General features: G+C 40.1%; 1 protein-coding gene across 3 annotated transcripts in view; it reads left to right on the top strand.

Moving 5' to 3' along the window:
- LOC101467885 (calpain-1 catalytic subunit) overlaps nt 1–17,673 on the top strand; it is a 28,755-nt gene extending 11,082 nt beyond the window's left edge. For 2 of the 3 annotated variants that reach the window (XM_004574029.6, XM_076885337.1), the window contains exons 6-22: nt 11,466–11,634; nt 11,814–11,897; nt 12,968–13,053; nt 13,129–13,203; nt 13,277–13,437; nt 14,706–14,875; nt 14,954–14,965; nt 15,044–15,255; nt 15,335–15,374; nt 15,446–15,511; nt 15,592–15,649; nt 15,734–15,798; nt 15,885–15,953; nt 16,251–16,329; nt 16,403–16,516; nt 16,604–16,662; nt 17,366–17,673. In XM_004574029.6, the coding sequence (XP_004574086.1) occupies nt 11,466–11,634; nt 11,814–11,897; nt 12,968–13,053; nt 13,129–13,203; nt 13,277–13,437; nt 14,706–14,875; nt 14,954–14,965; nt 15,044–15,255; nt 15,335–15,374; nt 15,446–15,511; nt 15,592–15,649; nt 15,734–15,798; nt 15,885–15,953; nt 16,251–16,329; nt 16,403–16,516; nt 16,604–16,662; nt 17,366–17,392 (1,546 nt within the window). In that variant the 3' untranslated portion in view covers nt 17,393–17,673. Of the gene's footprint in view, nt 1–11,465; nt 11,635–11,813; nt 11,898–12,967; nt 13,054–13,128; nt 13,204–13,276; nt 13,438–14,705; nt 14,876–14,953; nt 14,966–15,043; nt 15,256–15,334; nt 15,375–15,445; nt 15,512–15,591; nt 15,650–15,733; nt 15,799–15,884; nt 15,954–16,082; nt 16,145–16,250; nt 16,330–16,402; nt 16,517–16,603; nt 16,663–17,365 lie in introns of those variants that run through there. The other variant, XR_013099062.1, reaches the window with a different exon arrangement.
- Nucleotides 17,674–17,705: the final 32 nt, after the last annotated feature.

Here is a 17,705-nt window from a genome sequence, read left to right as displayed (position 1 = left end):
ACTTCTTCTTCTGTGTAACCTTCAGCTTTTAGCAGTTCAGCACTTTTGTTTTCAGGTTAAATTCAGGTTGTTTTTTTGTTTTTTTATCTCATTCAAAATTTTTAACTCAAAATTCAGCAATTAATTCATTTCAGTCCATACATTCAGATTCAAGCATTCACACTGCAGTTTCTTCAGAAAATGCACTTTCTAGTTATTATATTTTCTTATTCCGTACGTTTTTTGAAAGCCTACTCCTTCAAAACCGTTCAACTTAGAAAAACCATTCAAACATCGTTAGATTCCTATTATTTTGGACATGACTGCTTCTATTTTTCTCATTTTTAACATTTATATTTTTAATTTTATTCAACTTTATTCAACAAAAATTTCCCATGTATTTCAATGGGGAGACCCTTCAAATTCTCATTCAACTTACTCATTTTTAAACTCTTACTACTTCCACATACATTGACATAGAGCCACCATTCAAACTTTAAAACGAAGACAAGACATTCAACTATTCAACTTGTATTTATCTTTTCAATATCTATTATACTTTTTCTTCAGTTCCAGTTTAAGTTTCATGATGTTTTTTCACCCGTTTCAGAGTTTATAATGGGTGTGTATGGGACGGAATGTTGGGGCTAGAGTGAGGCAGCTCAACTGCTAGAGTGAGAGGAGCAAAAAAATTAATCTTAAAATCTTTTTTAAAACTGCTGCTGTGTCCACAGCGTTTGCTCTACAGGTATGATTTTACCCTCAAAACGTAGCCATCGCTGTCCTCTTTCATCCAATGTGTTTACTGTTGTACTAGGTGTTATGGTTCTTTCATAAATGTCACCAATGCACAGCCTCCTCCCTCCAACTCTTCCATAGACTCTAATGTTAAAATGGCTCAGAAGGTTCGTTTGAAAATCAGAAGAGCATGGTGTCTTTACACTGTCACCACGTCCATATAATAAACTCCACAGGCATGAAAACTGAGAATTTGGTAGACTAGACATGGCTGTCGCTCACGGTGAAAGAATTTTGTCAATACGACATGTACTTTTCATTTGGGAGCGATTTGTTTGGGCCTGACTTTTCTGTTCATTTTAAGCAGCAAAAGTGAGGTGCATGTCTGTGTCGTGTGTATGGAGCCATTGGGTGCGGTCACTATAGCAACCAGGCTCACACCTGCCTGCTTAACGAGCTCTCTCTCACTCTGCCAAGATTCATCTTAAACACTTCTCTTTCAACTGCTGCTGTGTCCACAGTGTTACAGCCATCATTTTACCCTCAAAACGTCGCCATCGTTGTTCTCTTTCCAACATCTTGTCTTTCAAAGCTCAGAGATGTAAACTTTTTAAACTGTGTGGATCCAAGTGGAGGGATCACATTTTAGTCATTCAGTGATTCAAAGAATATGACCTTTTAATATTCATTCAGATGTTTTCTGACTCTAAATGTTCTCTTCTAAATTCTTAGGGTTTTCTAATTTACAATTAAAACATTTTCAGCTTTTTTCCAACTTCTTCTTCTGTGTAACCTTCAGCTTTTAGCAGTTCAGCACTTTTGTTTTCAGGTTAAATTCGGTTTTTTTTTTTTTTATCTCATTCAAGATTTTTAACTTAAATTCAGTAATTATTTCATTTCAGTGCATACATTCAGATTCAAGCATTCACACTGCAGTTTCTTCAGAAAATGCACTTTCTAGTTATTATTAGTGTGAATGCTTGAAAAGCATTCACAGTATTGTTATTCGAATCTTTATTATTATTATTATTATATTTTATTTTTCCGTACGTTTTTTCAAAGCCTACTCCTTCAAAACCGTTCAACTTAGAAAAACCATTCAAACACCGTTAGATTCCTATTCTTTTGGACAACACTGCTTCTATTTTTCATATTTTTAACATTTATATTTTTAATTTTATTCAACTTTATTCAACAAAAATTTATAATGTATTTCAATGGGGAGACCCTTCAAATCCTCATTCAACTTACTCATTTTTAAACTCTTACTACTTCCACATACATTGACATAGAGCCACCATTCAAACTTTAAAACGAAGACAAGACATTCAACTATTCAACTTGTATTTATCTTTTCAATATCTATTATACTTTTTCTTCAGTTCCAGTTTAACTTTCATGATGTTTTTTCACCCGTTTCAGAGTTTATAATGGGTGTGTATGGGACGGAATGTTGGGGCTAGAGTGAGGCAGCTCAACTGCTAGAGTGAGAGGAGCAAAAAAATTAATCTTAAAATCTTTTTTAAAACTGCTGCTGTGTCCGCAGCGTTTGCTCTACAGGTATGATTTTACCCTCAAAACGTAGCCATCGCTGTCCTCTTTCATCCAATGTGTTTACTATTGTCCTAGGTGTTATGGTTCTTTCGTAAATGTCACCAATGCACAGCCTCCTCCCTCCAACTCTTCCATAGACTCTAATGTTAAAATGGCTCAGAAGGTTCGTTTGAAAATCAGAAGAGCATGGTGTCTTTCCACTGTCACCACGTCCATATAATAAACTCCACAGACATGAAAACTGAGAATTAGGTAGACTAGACATGGCTGTCACTCACGGTGAAAGAATTTTGTCAATACGACCTATACTTTTCATTTGGGAACGATTTGTTTCGGCCTGACTTTTCTGTTCATTTTAAGCAGCAAAAGTGAGGCGCATGTCTGTGTACGTGTGTATGGAGCCATTGGGTGCGGTCACTATAGCAACCAGGCTCACACCTGCCTGCTTAACGAGCTCTGCCTGCCACTGTACCAAGATTCATCTTAAGCACTTCTCTTTCAACTGCTGCTGTGTCCACAGTGTTACAGCCATCATTTTACCCTCAAATTGTCGCCATTATTGTTCTCTTTCCAACACCGTATCTTTCAAAGCTCAGGCATTTAAACTTTTTAAACTGTGTGGATCAAAGTGGAGGGATCACATTTGAGTCATTCAGTGATTCAAAGAATATGACCTTTTAATATTCATTCAGATGTTTTCTGACTCTAAATGTTCTTTTCTCATTTCTTAGGGTTTTCTAATTTACATTTAAAACATTTTCAGCTTTTTTCCAACTTCTTCTTCTGTGTAACCTTCAGCTTTTAGCAGTTCAGCACTTTTGTTTTCAGGTTAAATTCGGACTTTTTTTTTATCTCATTCAATATTTTTAACTCAAAATTCAGCAATTAATTCATTTCAGTGCATACATTCAGATTCAAGCATTCACACTGCAGTTTCTTCAGAAAATGCACTTTCTAGTTATTAGTGTGAATGCTTGAAAAGCATTCACAGTATTGTTATTCTAATCTTTATTATTATTATATTTTATCTATTCCGTACGTTTTTTGTACTCCTACTCCTTCAAAACCGTTCAACTTAGAAAAACCATTCAAACATCGTTAGATTCCTATTCTTTTGGACAACATTGCTTCTATTTTTCTCATTTTTAACATTTATATTTTTAATTTTATTCAACTTTATTCAACAAAAATTTATAATGTATTTCAATGGGGAGACCCTTCAAATCCTCATTCAACTTACTCGTTTTTAAACTCTTACTACTTCCACATACATTGACATAGAGCCACCATTCAAACTTTAAAACGAAGACAAGACATTCAACTATTCAACTTGTATTTATCTTTTCAATATCTATTATACTTTTTCTTCAGTTCCAGTTTAAGTTTCATGATGTTTTTTCACCCGTTTCAGAGTTTATAATGGGTGTGTATGGGACGGAATGTTGGGGCTAGAGTGAGGCAGCTCAACTGCTAGAGTGAGAGGAGCAAAAAAATTAATCTTAAAATCTTTTTTAAAACTGCTGCTGTGTCTGCAGCGTTTGCTCTACAGGTATGATTTTACCCTCAAAACGTAGCCATCGCTGTCCTCTTTCATCCAATGTGTTTACTATTGTCCTAGGTGTTATGGTTCTTTCATAAATGTCACCAATGCACAGCCTCCTCCCTCCAACTCTTCCATAGACTCTAATGTTAAAATGGCTCAGAAGGTTCGTTTGAAAATCAGAAGAGCATGGTGTCTTTACACTGTCACCACGTCCATATAATAAACTCCACAGGCATGAAAACTGAGAATTCAGTAGACTAGAAGCTGCTGTCGCTCACGGTGAAAGAATTTCGTCAATACGACTTGTACTTTTCATATGGGAACGATTTGTTTCGGCCTGACTTTTCTGTTCATTTTAAGCAGCAAAAGTGAGGTGCATGTCTGTGTCCGTGTGTATGGAGCCCTTGGGTGCGGTCACTATAGCAACCAGGCTCACACCTGCCTGCTTAACGAGCTCTCTCTCTCACTCTGCCAAGATTCATCTTAAACACTTCTCTTTCAACTGCTGCTGTGTCCACAGTGTTAAAGCCATCATTTTACACTCAAAACGTCGCCGTCGTTGTTCTTTTTCCAACATCTTGTCTTTCAAAGCTCAGAGATGTAAACTTTTTAAACTGTGTGGGTCCAAGTGGAGGGATCACATTTTAGTCATTCAGTGATTTAAAGAATATGACCTTTTAATATTCATTCAGATGTTTTCTGACTCTAAATGTTCTTTTCTCATTTCTTAGGTTTTTCTAATTTACAATTAAAACATTTTCAGCTTTTTTCCAACTTCTTCTTCTGTGTAACCTTCAGCTTTTAGCAGTTCAGCACTGTTGTTTTCAGGTTAAATTCAGGTTGTTTTTTTTTTTTTTATCTCATTCAAGATTTTTAACTTAAATTCAGTAATTAATTCATTTCAGTGCATACATTCAGATTCAAGCATTCACACTGCAGTTTCTTCAGAAAATGCACTTTCTAGTATTTTATTATTCTTCCGTACGTTTTTTGTAATCCTACTCCTTCAAAACCGTTCAACTTAGAAAAACCATTCAAACACCGTTAGATTCCTATTCTTTTGGACAACACTGCTTCTATTTTTCATATTTTTAACATTTATATTTTTAATTTTATTCAACTTTATTCAAGAAAAATTTATAATGTATTTCAATGGGGAGACCCTTCAAATCCTCATTCAACTTACTCATTTTTAAACTCTTACTACTTCCACATACATTGACATAGAGCCACCATTCAAACTTTAAAACGAAGACAAGACATTCAACTATTCAACTTGTATTTATCTTTTCAATATCTATTATATTTTTTCTTCAGTTCCAGTTTAAGTTTCATGATGTTTTTTCACCCGTTTCAGAGTTTATAATGGGTGTGTATGGGACGGAATGTTGGGGCTAGAGTGAGGCAGCTCAACTGCTAGAGTGAGAGGAGCAAAAAAATTAATCTTAAAATCTTTTTTAAAACTGCTGCTGTGTCCGCAGCGTTTGCTCTACAGGTATGATTTTACCCTCAAAACGTAGCCATGGCTGTCCTCTTTCATCCAATGTGTTTACTATTGTACTAGGTGTTATGGTTCTTTCATAAATGTCACCAATGCACAGCCTCCTCCCTCCAACTCTTCCATAGACTCTAATGTTAAAATGGCTCAGAATGTTCGTTTGAAAATCAGAAGAGCATGGTGTCTTTCCACTGTCACCACGTCCATATAATAAGCTCCACAGGCATGAAAACTGAGAATTAGGTAGACTAGACATTGCTGTCGCTCACGGTGAAAGAATTTTGTCAATACGACTTTTACTTTTCATTTGGGAGCGATTTGTTTCGGCCTGACTTTTCTGTTCATTTTAAGCAGCAAAAGTGAGGCGCATGTCTGTGTACGTTTGTATGGAGCCATTGGGTGCGGTCACTATAGCAACCAGGCTCACACCTGCCTGCTTAACGAGCTCTGCCTGCCACTGTACCAAGATTCATCTTAAGCACTTCTCTTTCAACTGCTGCTGTGTCCACAGTGTTACAGCCATCATTTTACCCTCAAATTGTCGCCATTATTGTTCTCTTTCCAACACCGTATCTTTCAAAGCTCAGGCATTTAAACTTTTTAAACTGTGTGGATCAAAGTGGAGGGATCACATTTGAGTCATTCAGTGATTCAAAGAATATGACCTTTTAATATTCTTTCAGATGTTTTCTGACTCTAAATGTTCTTTTCTCATTTCTTAGGTTTTTCTAATTTACAATTAAAACATTTTCAGCTTTTTCCCAACTTCTTCTTCTGTGTAACCTTCAGCTTTTAGCAGTTCAGCACTTTTGTTTTCAGGTTAAATTCGGGTTTTTTTTTTATTTTATTCTAAATTTTTAACATAAATTCAGTAATTATTTCATTTCAATGCATACATTCAGATTCAAGCATTCACACTGCAGTTTCTTCAGAAAATGCACTTTCTAGTTATTATATTTTATCTATTCCGTACGTTTTTTGTAATCCTACTCCTTCAAAACCGTTCAACTTAGAAAAACCATTCAAACACCGTTAGATTCCTATTCTTTTGGACAACACTGCTTCTATTTTTCATATTTTTAACATTTATATTTTTAATTTTATTCAACTTTATTCAACAAAAATTTATAATGTATTTCAATGGGGAGACCCTTCAAATCCTCATTCAACTTACTCATTTTTAAACTCTTACTACTTCCACATACATTGACATAGAGCCACCATTCAAACTTTAAAACGAAGACAAGACATTCAACTATTCAACTTGTATTTATCTTTTCAATATCTATTATACTTTTTCTTCAGTTCCAGTTTAAGTTTCATGATGTTTTTTCACCCGTTTCAGAGTTTATAATGGGTGTGTATGGGACGGAATGTTGGGGCTAGAGTGAGGCAGCTCAACTGCTAGAGTGAGAGGAGCAAAAAAAATAATCTTAAAATCTTTTTTAAAACTGCTGCTGTGTCCGCAGCGTTTGCTCTACAGGTATGATTTTACCCTCAAAACGTAGCCATGGCTGTCCTCTTTCATCCAATGTGTTTACTATTGTACTAGGTGTTATGGTTCTTTCATAAATGTCACCAATGCACAGCCTCCTCCCTCCAACTCTTCCATAGACTCTAATGTTAAAATGGCTCAGACGGTCCGTTTGAAAATCAGAAGAGCATGGTGTCTTTACACTGTCACCACGTCCATATAATAAACTCCACAGGCATGAAAACTGAGAATTCAGTAGACTAGAAGCTGCTGTCGCTCACGGTGAAATAATTTTGTCAATACGACATGTACTTTTCATTTGGGAGCGATTTGTTTCGGCCTGACTTTTCTGTTCATTTTAAGCAGCAAAAGTGAGGCGCATGTCTGTGTCGTGTGTATGGAGCCATTGGGTGCAGTCACTATAGCAACCAGGCTCACACCTGCCTGCTTAACGAGCTCTGCCTGCCACTGTACCAAGATTCATCTTAAGCACTTCTCTTTCAACTGCTGCTGTGTCCACAGTGTTAAAGCCATCATTTTACCCTCAAAACGTCGCCATCGTTGTTCTCTTTCCAACACAGTGTCTTTCAAAGCTCAGAAATGTCAACTTTTTAAACGGTGTGGATCAAAGTGGAGGGATCACATTTGAGTCATTCAGTGATTCAAAGAATATGAGCTTTTAATATTCATTCAGATGTTTTCTGACTCTAAATTTTCTTTTCTCATTTCTTAGGTTTTTCTAATTTACATTTAAAACATTTTCAGCTATTTTCCAACTTCTTCTTCTATGTTAAACGTCAGCTTTTAGCAGTTCAGCACTTTTGTTTTCAGGTTAAATTCGGGTTTTTTTTTTTATCTCATTCAACATTTTTAACTTAGAATTCAGCAATTAATTCATTTCAGTGCATACATTCAGATTCAAGCATTCACACTGCAGTTTCTTCAGAAAATGCACTTTCTAGTTTTTGAACTACTCTTTCAATGACTTAATAATGCTCTTAAAAGCAAAAGTCGTATTTCCAAATACTATTTGAACTTTATATCAACACTTTCCAACCAGTCTTTTTACAGTGATACCATATCAATTTCAAGTCAGTCTGATTATGCCTTCCAAAATAAAAGACTTTTTAAATTGTCCATAATTGACCTAACTTTCAGTGATTTCAGAATGCTCTAAAATGGAAATTTCCTGTTTCCACAGGGTAATTCCACCTTAGATCAACAGTATACAGCCCCACAGTGATACCATATCAATATCAAGTCATTCTGATTATGCCTTCCAAAATAAAAGACTTTTCAAATTGCCAAGATACGACCTACTCTTTTAAAGATTTCAAAATGCTCTAAAAGTGAAAATTGCTGTTTCCACAGGATAATTTCACTTTAGGTCAACAGTATACAACCTCACGATGTTACCATATCAATTTCAAGTAATTCTGATTATGCCTTCCAAAATAATGGCCTGTTGAAAATGCCCATAATTTACCTAACTTTCAGTGATTTCAGAATGCTCTAAAAAGGAAGATTTCAGTTTCCACAGGGTAATTCCACTTTAGATCAACAGTATACAACCTCACGATGTTACCATGTCAATTTCAAGTCAGTCTGATTTTGCTTTTCAAAATAATGGCCTGTTGAAAATGCCAATAACTTACCTAACTTTCAGTGATTTCAAAATGCTCTAAAATGGAAATTTCCTGTTTCCACAGGGTAATTCCACCTTAGATCAACAGTATACAACCCCACAGAGATACGATGTTAAGATCAAGTCACTCTGATTTTGCCTTCCAAAATAAAAGTATTTTCAAATTGCCCGTAGACGACCTACTCGTTTAACGATTTCAAAATGCTCTTAAATTGAAAGATGCTGTTTCCACAGGGTAATTCCACTTTAGATCAACAGTATCCAACCCGACAGTAAAACCATGTAAATTTCATGTTGGTCTGATTTCGCCTTTCAAATTAATGGCCCGTCGAATTTGTCCACATGTGATATACTCTTTCAATTATTTCAGAATGTTTTAAAAATGAAAATTGCTGTTTCAACACATATTGGGTTTTCATTTTGAAAAGCAAAATCAGACTCAATTGATTATGACAGAATTGAATCATAAAGATGATGTAAAAGGAAGCTGAAATTGCCACTAGGTTGGAATTGATAGTACGTTTATATTTTAAGTCTGTGGAAAGATGTCATTCTAAATAAAGAAATTACAAAACAACTCGCAAACCAACCATGACATCTTTCCACAGACTTAAAATATAAACGTACTATCAATTCCAACCTAGTGGCAATTTCAGCTTCCTTTTACATCATCTTTATGATTCAATTCTGTCATAATCAATTGAGTCTGATTTTGCTTTTCAAAATGAAAACCCAATATGTGTTGAAACAGCAATTTTCATTTTTAAAACATTCTGAAATAATTGAAAGAGTATATCACATGTGGACAAATTCGACGGGCCATTAATTTGAAAGGCGAAATCAGACCAACATGAAATTTACATGGTTTTACTGTCGGGTTGGATACTGTTGATCTAAAGTGGAATTACCCTGTGGAAACAGCATCTTTCAATTTAAGAGCATTTTGAAATCGTTAAACGAGTAGGTCGTCTACGGGCAATTTGAAAATACTTTTATTTTGGAAGGCAAAATCAGAGTGACTTGATCTTAACATCGTATCTCTGTGGGGTTGTATACTGTTGATCTAAGGTGGAATTACCCTGTGGAAACAGGAAATTTCCATTTTAGAGCATTTTGAAATCACTGAAAGTTAGGTAAGTTATTGGCATTTTCAACAGGCCATTATTTTGAAAAGCAAAATCAGACTGACTTGAAATTGACATGGTAACATCGTGAGGTTGTATACTGTTGATCTAAAGTGGAATTACCCTGTGGAAACTGAAATCTTCCTTTTTAGAGCATTCTGAAATCACTGAAAGTTAGGTAAATTATGGGCATTTTCAACAGGCCATTATTTTGGAAGGCATAATCAGAATTACTTGAAATTGATATGGTAACATCGTGAGGTTGTATACTGTTGACCTAAAGTGAAATTATCCTGTGGAAACAGCAATTTTCACTTTTAGAGCATTTTGAAATCTTTAAAAGAGTAGGTCGTATCTTGGCAATTTGAAAAGTCTTTTATTTTGGAAGGCAAAATCAGAATGACTTGATATTAATATGGTATCACTGTGGGGCTGTATACTGTTGATCTGGAGTAGAATTATCCTGTGGAAACACGAAATTTCCATTTTAGAGCATTTTGAAATCACTGAAAGTTAGGTCAATTGTGGACAATTTGAAAAGGCTTTTACTTTGGAAGGCAAAATCAGAATGACTTGATATTAATATGGTATCACTGTGGGGCTGTATACTGTTGATCTAAAGTGGAATTACCCTGTGGAAACAGGAAATTTCCATTTTAGAGCATTTTGAAATCACTGACAGTTAGGTCAATTATGGACAATTTAAAAAGTCTTTTATTTTGGAAGGCATAATCAGAATTACTTGATATTGATATGGTATCACTGTGGGGCTGTATACTGTTGATCTAAGGTGGAATTACCCTGTGGAAACAGGAATTTTCCATTTTAGAGCATTTTGAAATTGTTCCAGGATCAAGTCAGATATGGGCATTTTGAAAATGCTTTTATTTTTGAAAGCAAAATCAGACTGACTTGAAATTGACATGGTAACATCGTGAGGTTGTATACTGTTGATCTAAAGTGGAATTACCCTGTGGAAACTGAAATCTTCCTTTTTAGAGCATTCTGAAATCACTGAAAGTTAGGTAAATTATGGGCATTTTCAACAGGCCATTATTTTGGAAGGCATAATCAGAATTACTTGAAATTGATATGGTAACATCGTGAGGTTGTATACTGTTGACCTAAAGTGAAATTATCCTGTGGAAACAGCAATTTTCACTTTTAGAGCATTTTGAAATCTTTAAAAGAGTAGGTCGTATCTTGGCAATTTGAAAAGTCTTTTATTTTGGAAGGCATAATCAGAATGACTTGATATTGATATGGTATCACTGTGGGGCTGTATACTGTTGATCTAAGGTGGAATTACCCTGTGGAAACAAGAATTTTTCATTTTAGAGCATTTTGAATCGTTTGAAATTGTCCATAATTGACTTAATCTTCTAAGGGCCATTACTATGAAAGGCAAAATCAGACTGACTTGATATTGATATGGTATCACTGTAAAAAGACTGTGGTTGGAAAGTGTTGATATAAAGTTCAAATAGTATTTGGAAATACGACTTTTGCTTTTAAGAGCATTATTAAGTCATTGAAAGAGTAGTTCAAAAATTAAGATTCACAGGGCTTTTACTTTGAAATCCAAAATAAGATGGCCTTGATAGTGACAGGGCACAATTAGGGTACAAGGCTGTGTCATATAGATCTAACATTAGAGTTTGTAAAAAAAAAAAAAAAAGCCTAAATTATATGTTATTATGTTCTTAACATATCTGTTAATTCACTCAAAGTTGGCTTTTATTTTGAAATCCGGTTTCCACATCCATTCCCGTAATACTTTGAATACACAGGGAACGTAAAACAAACTGGAGGCTGGCTTGACTGCAAGTCTCGAATTGGAGGCTGGCTTGACACAAGTGGCATACGCGGGTGAACTTTGTGTTTACTGCGTGTCTCTTGTTGTTTCTCAGGTTGAACGGGTCATACGAGGCGCTGTCCGGCGGCAGCACCACTGAGGGCTTCGAGGACTTTACGGGAGGCGTGTCAGAGATGTACGAGCTGAAGAAGGCACCCAAAGATCTTCATCGCATCATCAGTAAAGCGCTAGAAAGAGGCTCGCTGCTCGGCTGCTCCATCGACGTCAGTTACGTCTCCTTGGAGTCAAACACACAAAATGTCCCGCAGACTTTCAGCAAATCAGTGCAGGCGCTTGTTTCTGTTTCAGGAAGTGATGTCACAGGTTTTTTAGGTGTAATTATATGTGATGATGTGAAAACGGAGCGTTTGTCCACACTGATCAAACGAACTTCTGTCTTCAGATCACCAACAGCCTCGACATGGAGGCGGTCACCTTTAAGAAGCTTGTCAAAGGCCACGCCTACTCTGTGACAGGCCTCAGACAGGTGAGCTCAGCTGCGAGGTAAAAGTAACAAACTGTTACCTGAGAGTCATGTCAGCTCACCTCCCTACGTTTGAATAACACCAGAGTGTGATTTTTCACCACGTCACTGTTTAAGGAACAAACGGTGAAACGTTGGCTGTAATAACAAGGATCCAAATTAAAGTCATGCAAAATGAATATTTAATTTATTTCTTTCATTTGTCAGAAGGTTCAGTAACACGTGACTGGCTTCATGGTCAGAATCAGAATGACTTTATTTATCCTCAGGGGGCAGTTAGGATGGTTTGGGCGTTTTGGAGTTCAAGGACTAAATGTGTTGGTGGATTTCCAAAAAAAGCTCAAATCAATCCAAAGTGTGTTTGAGTCGATCTCTTCAGCAGCAGACGGCTCCAGATCACGAAATGATTGTAGGCCGGTCGCTTTGACAGCTCTAGGGATGAAATCCTGTGAAAAGTAGGAAGTAGATTCTGCAGCTTGTTGCAGGGCGTTGATGTGGTCGCTCTATTACGTTTCCTGGATGGGGCCAAAGCTCACGCTCGGCTCCTTTTTACTGACTTTTCTTCAGTTTTTATACAATCAGCCACATCTCGCAGCTGATCGACTTCCAGTTTAAACTGGATTTTAATCTTGTTGGTTGGATTTTAGATGTTTTAACTAACAAAGCTCAGTGTGTCAGCTGGTTCTTTACTATATTACACACTAATGGCTGTTGTAGTACACAGGCTAACAGGCATTTCATTCATTTTTGGGCTCTATCTGATAGATACAGTGAAGAGTGACAGAAAGCAGAGAGAGGGCAAAGGACCACGGGTCGGATTCAAACCCGGGCCGGTTGCCCACTCATCCCAGCGAGCCAAACCGGCGCCCAAAATGATGACCCTTTTTTATAACGTTTTATTGAATCAGTTTTAGACCAAGAGACATCGAGTGCCCTTCATGCCTGCTGCCTGCTGCACTTTGCAAATCAGTTTCCCATTGGGGACAATAAAGTTAGCATTGACCATTGTTTCTCAGGTGAACCGCTCAGTTTTAGATTTCCTCATTTGATCTCAGGTGTTTGTCCTCCTGTAGGTGGAGTACCGGCGCCAGCGCGAGCTGCTGATCCGGATCAGGAACCCCTGGGGTCAGGTGGAGTGGACCGGAGCATGGAGCGATAAGTGAGTGCTGCAGCTTGTCAGACTCTAAGTGGGAGGAGGAGAGCACGGAGAGTTTAACGTTTGTTGGTGTTTCAGCTCCTCGGAGTGGAACGCCATCGACTCGGCCGAGAAGGACGAGATGCTGTGTAAGATGGAGGACGGGGAGTTCTGGTATGTTTGCTCTGTGATGATGACTGTGGTGTCTTTAAAGGACGAAGATGTTCAAACGACTGTCGCTGTGCAGGATGTCATTCCAGGAGTTCCTGCGTCAGTTCTCCCGGCTGGAGATCTGCAATCTGACTCCAGACGCTCTGAGCCAGGACTCCACCAGCTTCTGGAACACCGCCACATACGAGGGCAGCTGGAGGAGAGGGAGCACCGCCGGGGGCTGCAGGAACCACCCGAGTGAGGACGGAGGGGCAGATACACCTCTTTTATACAAACATGGTGCCGTGCTCAAACTAGAACCAGTTCGACACACGCCCACCAAGTCAGGACCTCTGATGTCAGTGACTGTGGGAGGGGCTACCAGTGATTGGCAGACCCAGCCAGACAACCTGTAATCCTGTATCATAGTTGGTTCTCAAAGCTGAGGAAATGCAGACTGGTTCTCCGAGGCTCGGCACCACGTTGGTGAAAAAGAGGTCTGAGTATGTCGCAGGGATTGTCTGGCTTGTGTGTGACGGGGGTGTGAAGAGTCTATGTAACATGTGAGCATGCGTGTAGGCGCAGCACCTGACGGCAGAGCAGAATGAAGAAGGTTTTGGAGTTGATAGAGACGGTCTAACGGGCTGCAGCCTTTGCAGTGTGTATTAAAAGGAGCAGTACCCTCATTGATCATGGCTCGAGTTGGGAGTTCGCCTTGTAATCAGAAGGTTGCCGGTTCGAGCCCCGGCTTGGACAGTCTCGGTCGTTGTGTCCTTGGGCAAGGCACTTCACCCGTTGCCTACTGGTGGTGGTCAGAGGGCCCGGTGGCGCCAGTGTCCGGCAGCCTCGCCTCTGTCAGTGCGCCCCTGTGGCTACACTGTAGCTGCCATCACCAGTGTGTGGATGTGTGTGTGAATGGGTGGATGACTGGATATGTAAAGCGCTTTGGGGTCCTTAGGGACTCGTAAAGCGCTAAACAAGTACAGGCCATTTACCATTGAAGCCTCGTCTCTTCAGTATTCCTGGTGTCTCAGATAATTTCTGCCTGCCTCACTACTCTGCGAAAAGTGAAGGGGGTTGACCCCAAAGGAGGACATCTACCCCTCTCGTCCCAGTCTCCGGACCATGGTCCGATGGCGAGGAAACGTTAACAATTAGTTAGTGCAGGTGAGCCCAGGTGGCTCTGACTGTTGGCGTACCTTCAGGGTGGTGTGTTAGTGAGCGGGCCTGGACCCGACACAGTTTAAGTCAGTCCATCAGATTTTTACTGAGTCCCCAATCAGCATGAAAGTTTTTGTGCATCTTTATAATCTGGATTTTAGAGTTTCTCAAACCAACAGCGCTGCTCGGCGTGTTGATCACTGATAAGCAGATGCTACATGATGATCTTCAGGGGCTCAGCCGAACTTCTGTCCTGATCTAAGCGTCTAAAGAGAGAAGCGGAGGACCCAGCGTAGAGCCCGCGCTACACCTGACACCTGTGTGCGCCTTGGTTATAACTACATACTCGTGATGCTTTCCTGCAGACACCTTCTGGATCAACCCTCAGTATAAAATTTCCCTGCTAGAGGAGGACGATGACCCCGAAGATGAAGAAGCCGCCTGCAGCTTCTTGGTGGCGCTGATGCAAAAAGACCGCCGCCGCTACCGCCGCCAAGGCCAGGACATGCACACCATTGGCTTTGCCATCTATGAGGTCAGAGGTCAGAAAGGTGATGTTGTTATCACGCTGTATTTCTGCTGTTGGTGACGTTTCCTCTGTTCTCGTTCACAGATTCCTCAACAGGTGAGTCGCTCCGGTCCGTTTCACTTTTCCGTTTTTGTTTTAACTCGCTAACGGTGGCGGCGTTGGTCTGTCCCCCAGCACCGAGGCTGTCCCAGCGTTCACATGAAGAAGGACTTCTTCCTGCGTCAGTCCTCTTGCGCTCGCTCAGAGACCTTCATCAACCTGCGAGAGGTGAGCGGCAGGTTCCGCCTGCCGCCCGGCGAGTACCTGATTGTCCCGTCGACCTTTGAACCCTCGAAGGAGGCGGACTTTGTCCTGCGGGTATTCACAGAGAAGCAGTCTGAGAGCCAGTGAGTTCACCATGATCTATCTAGACACCTTTACTTATCAAAATAAAAGACCTCTCAGTGACAGTCTGTGACTCTGCAGGGAGATGGACGACGGCGTGGTGGCGAACTTTGATGAAGAGGTAAACAAACCAAACTGGCTGCTTTATGACTTTGTGTCTTTGGCCTTTGACCTTCCTGCTCTTCTCTGCAGGAGGAAGTGTCAGAGAGCGACATCGACGACTCCTTCAGGTCCATGTTCGCTCAGCTGTCTGGAGACGTGAGTTCATGAATTAAAACGTTCTTGGACTGAACGTGCAGAAACAGCGAGGACGTTCACTTCCTGTTTCCTCCCTGTAGGACATGGAGATCTCAGTGCGGGAGCTCAGGACCATCCTCAACAGAGTCGTGTCCAAACGTGAGTCTTCCTCAATCAGATGGAGGCTTCTGATTGGTCAGAGAGGTTGGCTCTGATGTGGTTGTGATCTGGTCTGGTTTGCAGACAGAGACCTGCAGACTGACGGCTTCAGCACGGAGTCCTGCAGAGCCATGGTCAGCCTCATGGACGTATCCTCGCCGCTCAGCACGTTGGACAGGTAAAGTTTGATGACTGATGTCTGAAATAAGACGTGTTGGCCTTGACTCGATCTCAGAAAGATGGCAGCGCTCGCCTCGGGCTGCTGGAGTTTCAGATCCTCTGGAACAAGATCAGGAAGTGGCTGGTGAGTGTGAACACCTGAAGCTCACAGGTGAAAGATATCGAGTTCATTTCAAACATAAAAACTTTATCTGTCATGAGACGGAGCACCGAGTCGCGTGTCCCTTCGATCGCTTTCCTCTTTTTCTTCCAGTCTGATTAGTTTAAGAAGTGGCCCCAAGTCTGAGCGATTGATTATCGGTGCTGGTCCATCAGGTCCTGGTTTTGTGGGTTTTAAATGTTTGGGTAACAAAATCTTCAATCCGATTGCTGATCGATCCGATCGAGTCCTGCGATGACGAGTTTGGTTTCATGTTTTCAGGGAATCTTCAGAGAGTTCGATCTGGATAAATCTGGCTGCATGAATTCCTATGAGATGCGTCTGGCGCTGGAAAATGGCGGTAACTGAGTATTGCATTGTTACTGAGCGTGCTCTGTTGCATTAAACTGACCTGAGATCTGTCGCGTCCGCAGGCTTCAAACTGAACAACAAGCTGCATCAGATGCTGGTGGCTCGATACGCCGACAACGAGATCATCGACTTTGACAACTTCACCTGCTGCCTCGTCAAACTGGAGGCCATGTTCCGTAGGTTGATCATGTGACCGCGAGAACATGCACAATAAACCTTTTAACATTTTATTTGTCCTGAGCTGCTCCGTGTGTGTTTGTCAGGAACCTTCCAGCACCTGGACACAGACGGGACGGGCACCGTGGAGATGAACCTCATCGAGGTAAACCGTCTCTGAGCTCCACAAACACTGAGCTTAGACGCGCTCGAGTATCAGACCCATGTTAGTTTCATATGAGCGGAAGCAGGTCTTTGATATGTTGCCTGTAAGCATCAGTGTACGTCAGGCCTGTGATGAGAATCATGTTTTGCATCATTTTTCTGTGTAAATACTGTTTTCGTATTTATGGACCTGTTGTTCCATACGTGGAGTATCTTCCATCTTCAGCGTACAGTCTATGTTTGTGGATCATTTTACAGGAAACGTTAGGGTCGCCTCCGGCTCTGTTTGGGAACCAGGAGGCGCAGAAAGGTGTTTAAGTGCCCCTCCTGCCTCCAGTCTACATTTTATTTATTGTTTTTATAATAACAAATTTATTCTGCTGCGTAAACCAGATTACTGTGGACCGATCTTTTCATTGCTTGAGGAGCCGTGCATAAAGGATGCTTTGACTCAGTCAGATCTCTTGTAAGCCGATGATTTACGGTTCACGATTTGTCTGAGCCTCTGTGCCAGAGCGTAATTCTCACTCGCTCACATTAAAGCACAAACCTTTGAAAAATGACCCCCGCCTCCTTCCTGCGAGTCACGAGGATTTAGGACATGAATATGAATATAAATGTGATTATTACACAAAAATAAAAGTAAATAATCTGTCACATCAAACTTTAATCTCACAGACTGTCAATGTGTCTTCTCTCCTCAGTGGCTCTGTATGAGCATGTGCGGCTGAGTCACCTGAGCGTCAGAGCGCCTCCTCCAGGAAGAACCAGTCCATCACAGCTCTACTGCACTGAACTACACTGCAGTACTACTACTATACTACTGCAGTACTGCTACAGTAAAGCATGCAGCAGAAAGATATTAATCAGAGTACTCTGCAGCCTTATTCATATCCTGCATGATCACACACACAGGTATTGTAGCACACCTGTGCAGGTAGTAGTTTCTATAATCACGGGTCTTCCAGCTGTTGAATGGATGCTGGGAGAAAAATAAAGTAATTGATCAGCATCGTTGTGTCTGTTTCTCTGAGCTTCGCCTCG

This window comes from Maylandia zebra, linkage group LG6 (assembly GCF_041146795.1).
Source record: "Maylandia zebra isolate NMK-2024a linkage group LG6, Mzebra_GT3a, whole genome shotgun sequence".
NCBI classification, from domain to species: domain Eukaryota; kingdom Metazoa; phylum Chordata; class Actinopteri; order Cichliformes; family Cichlidae; genus Maylandia; species Maylandia zebra.
The sequence above is the reverse complement of the archived record's forward strand: the minus strand, read 5'-3'. Positions and strand labels throughout refer to the sequence as shown.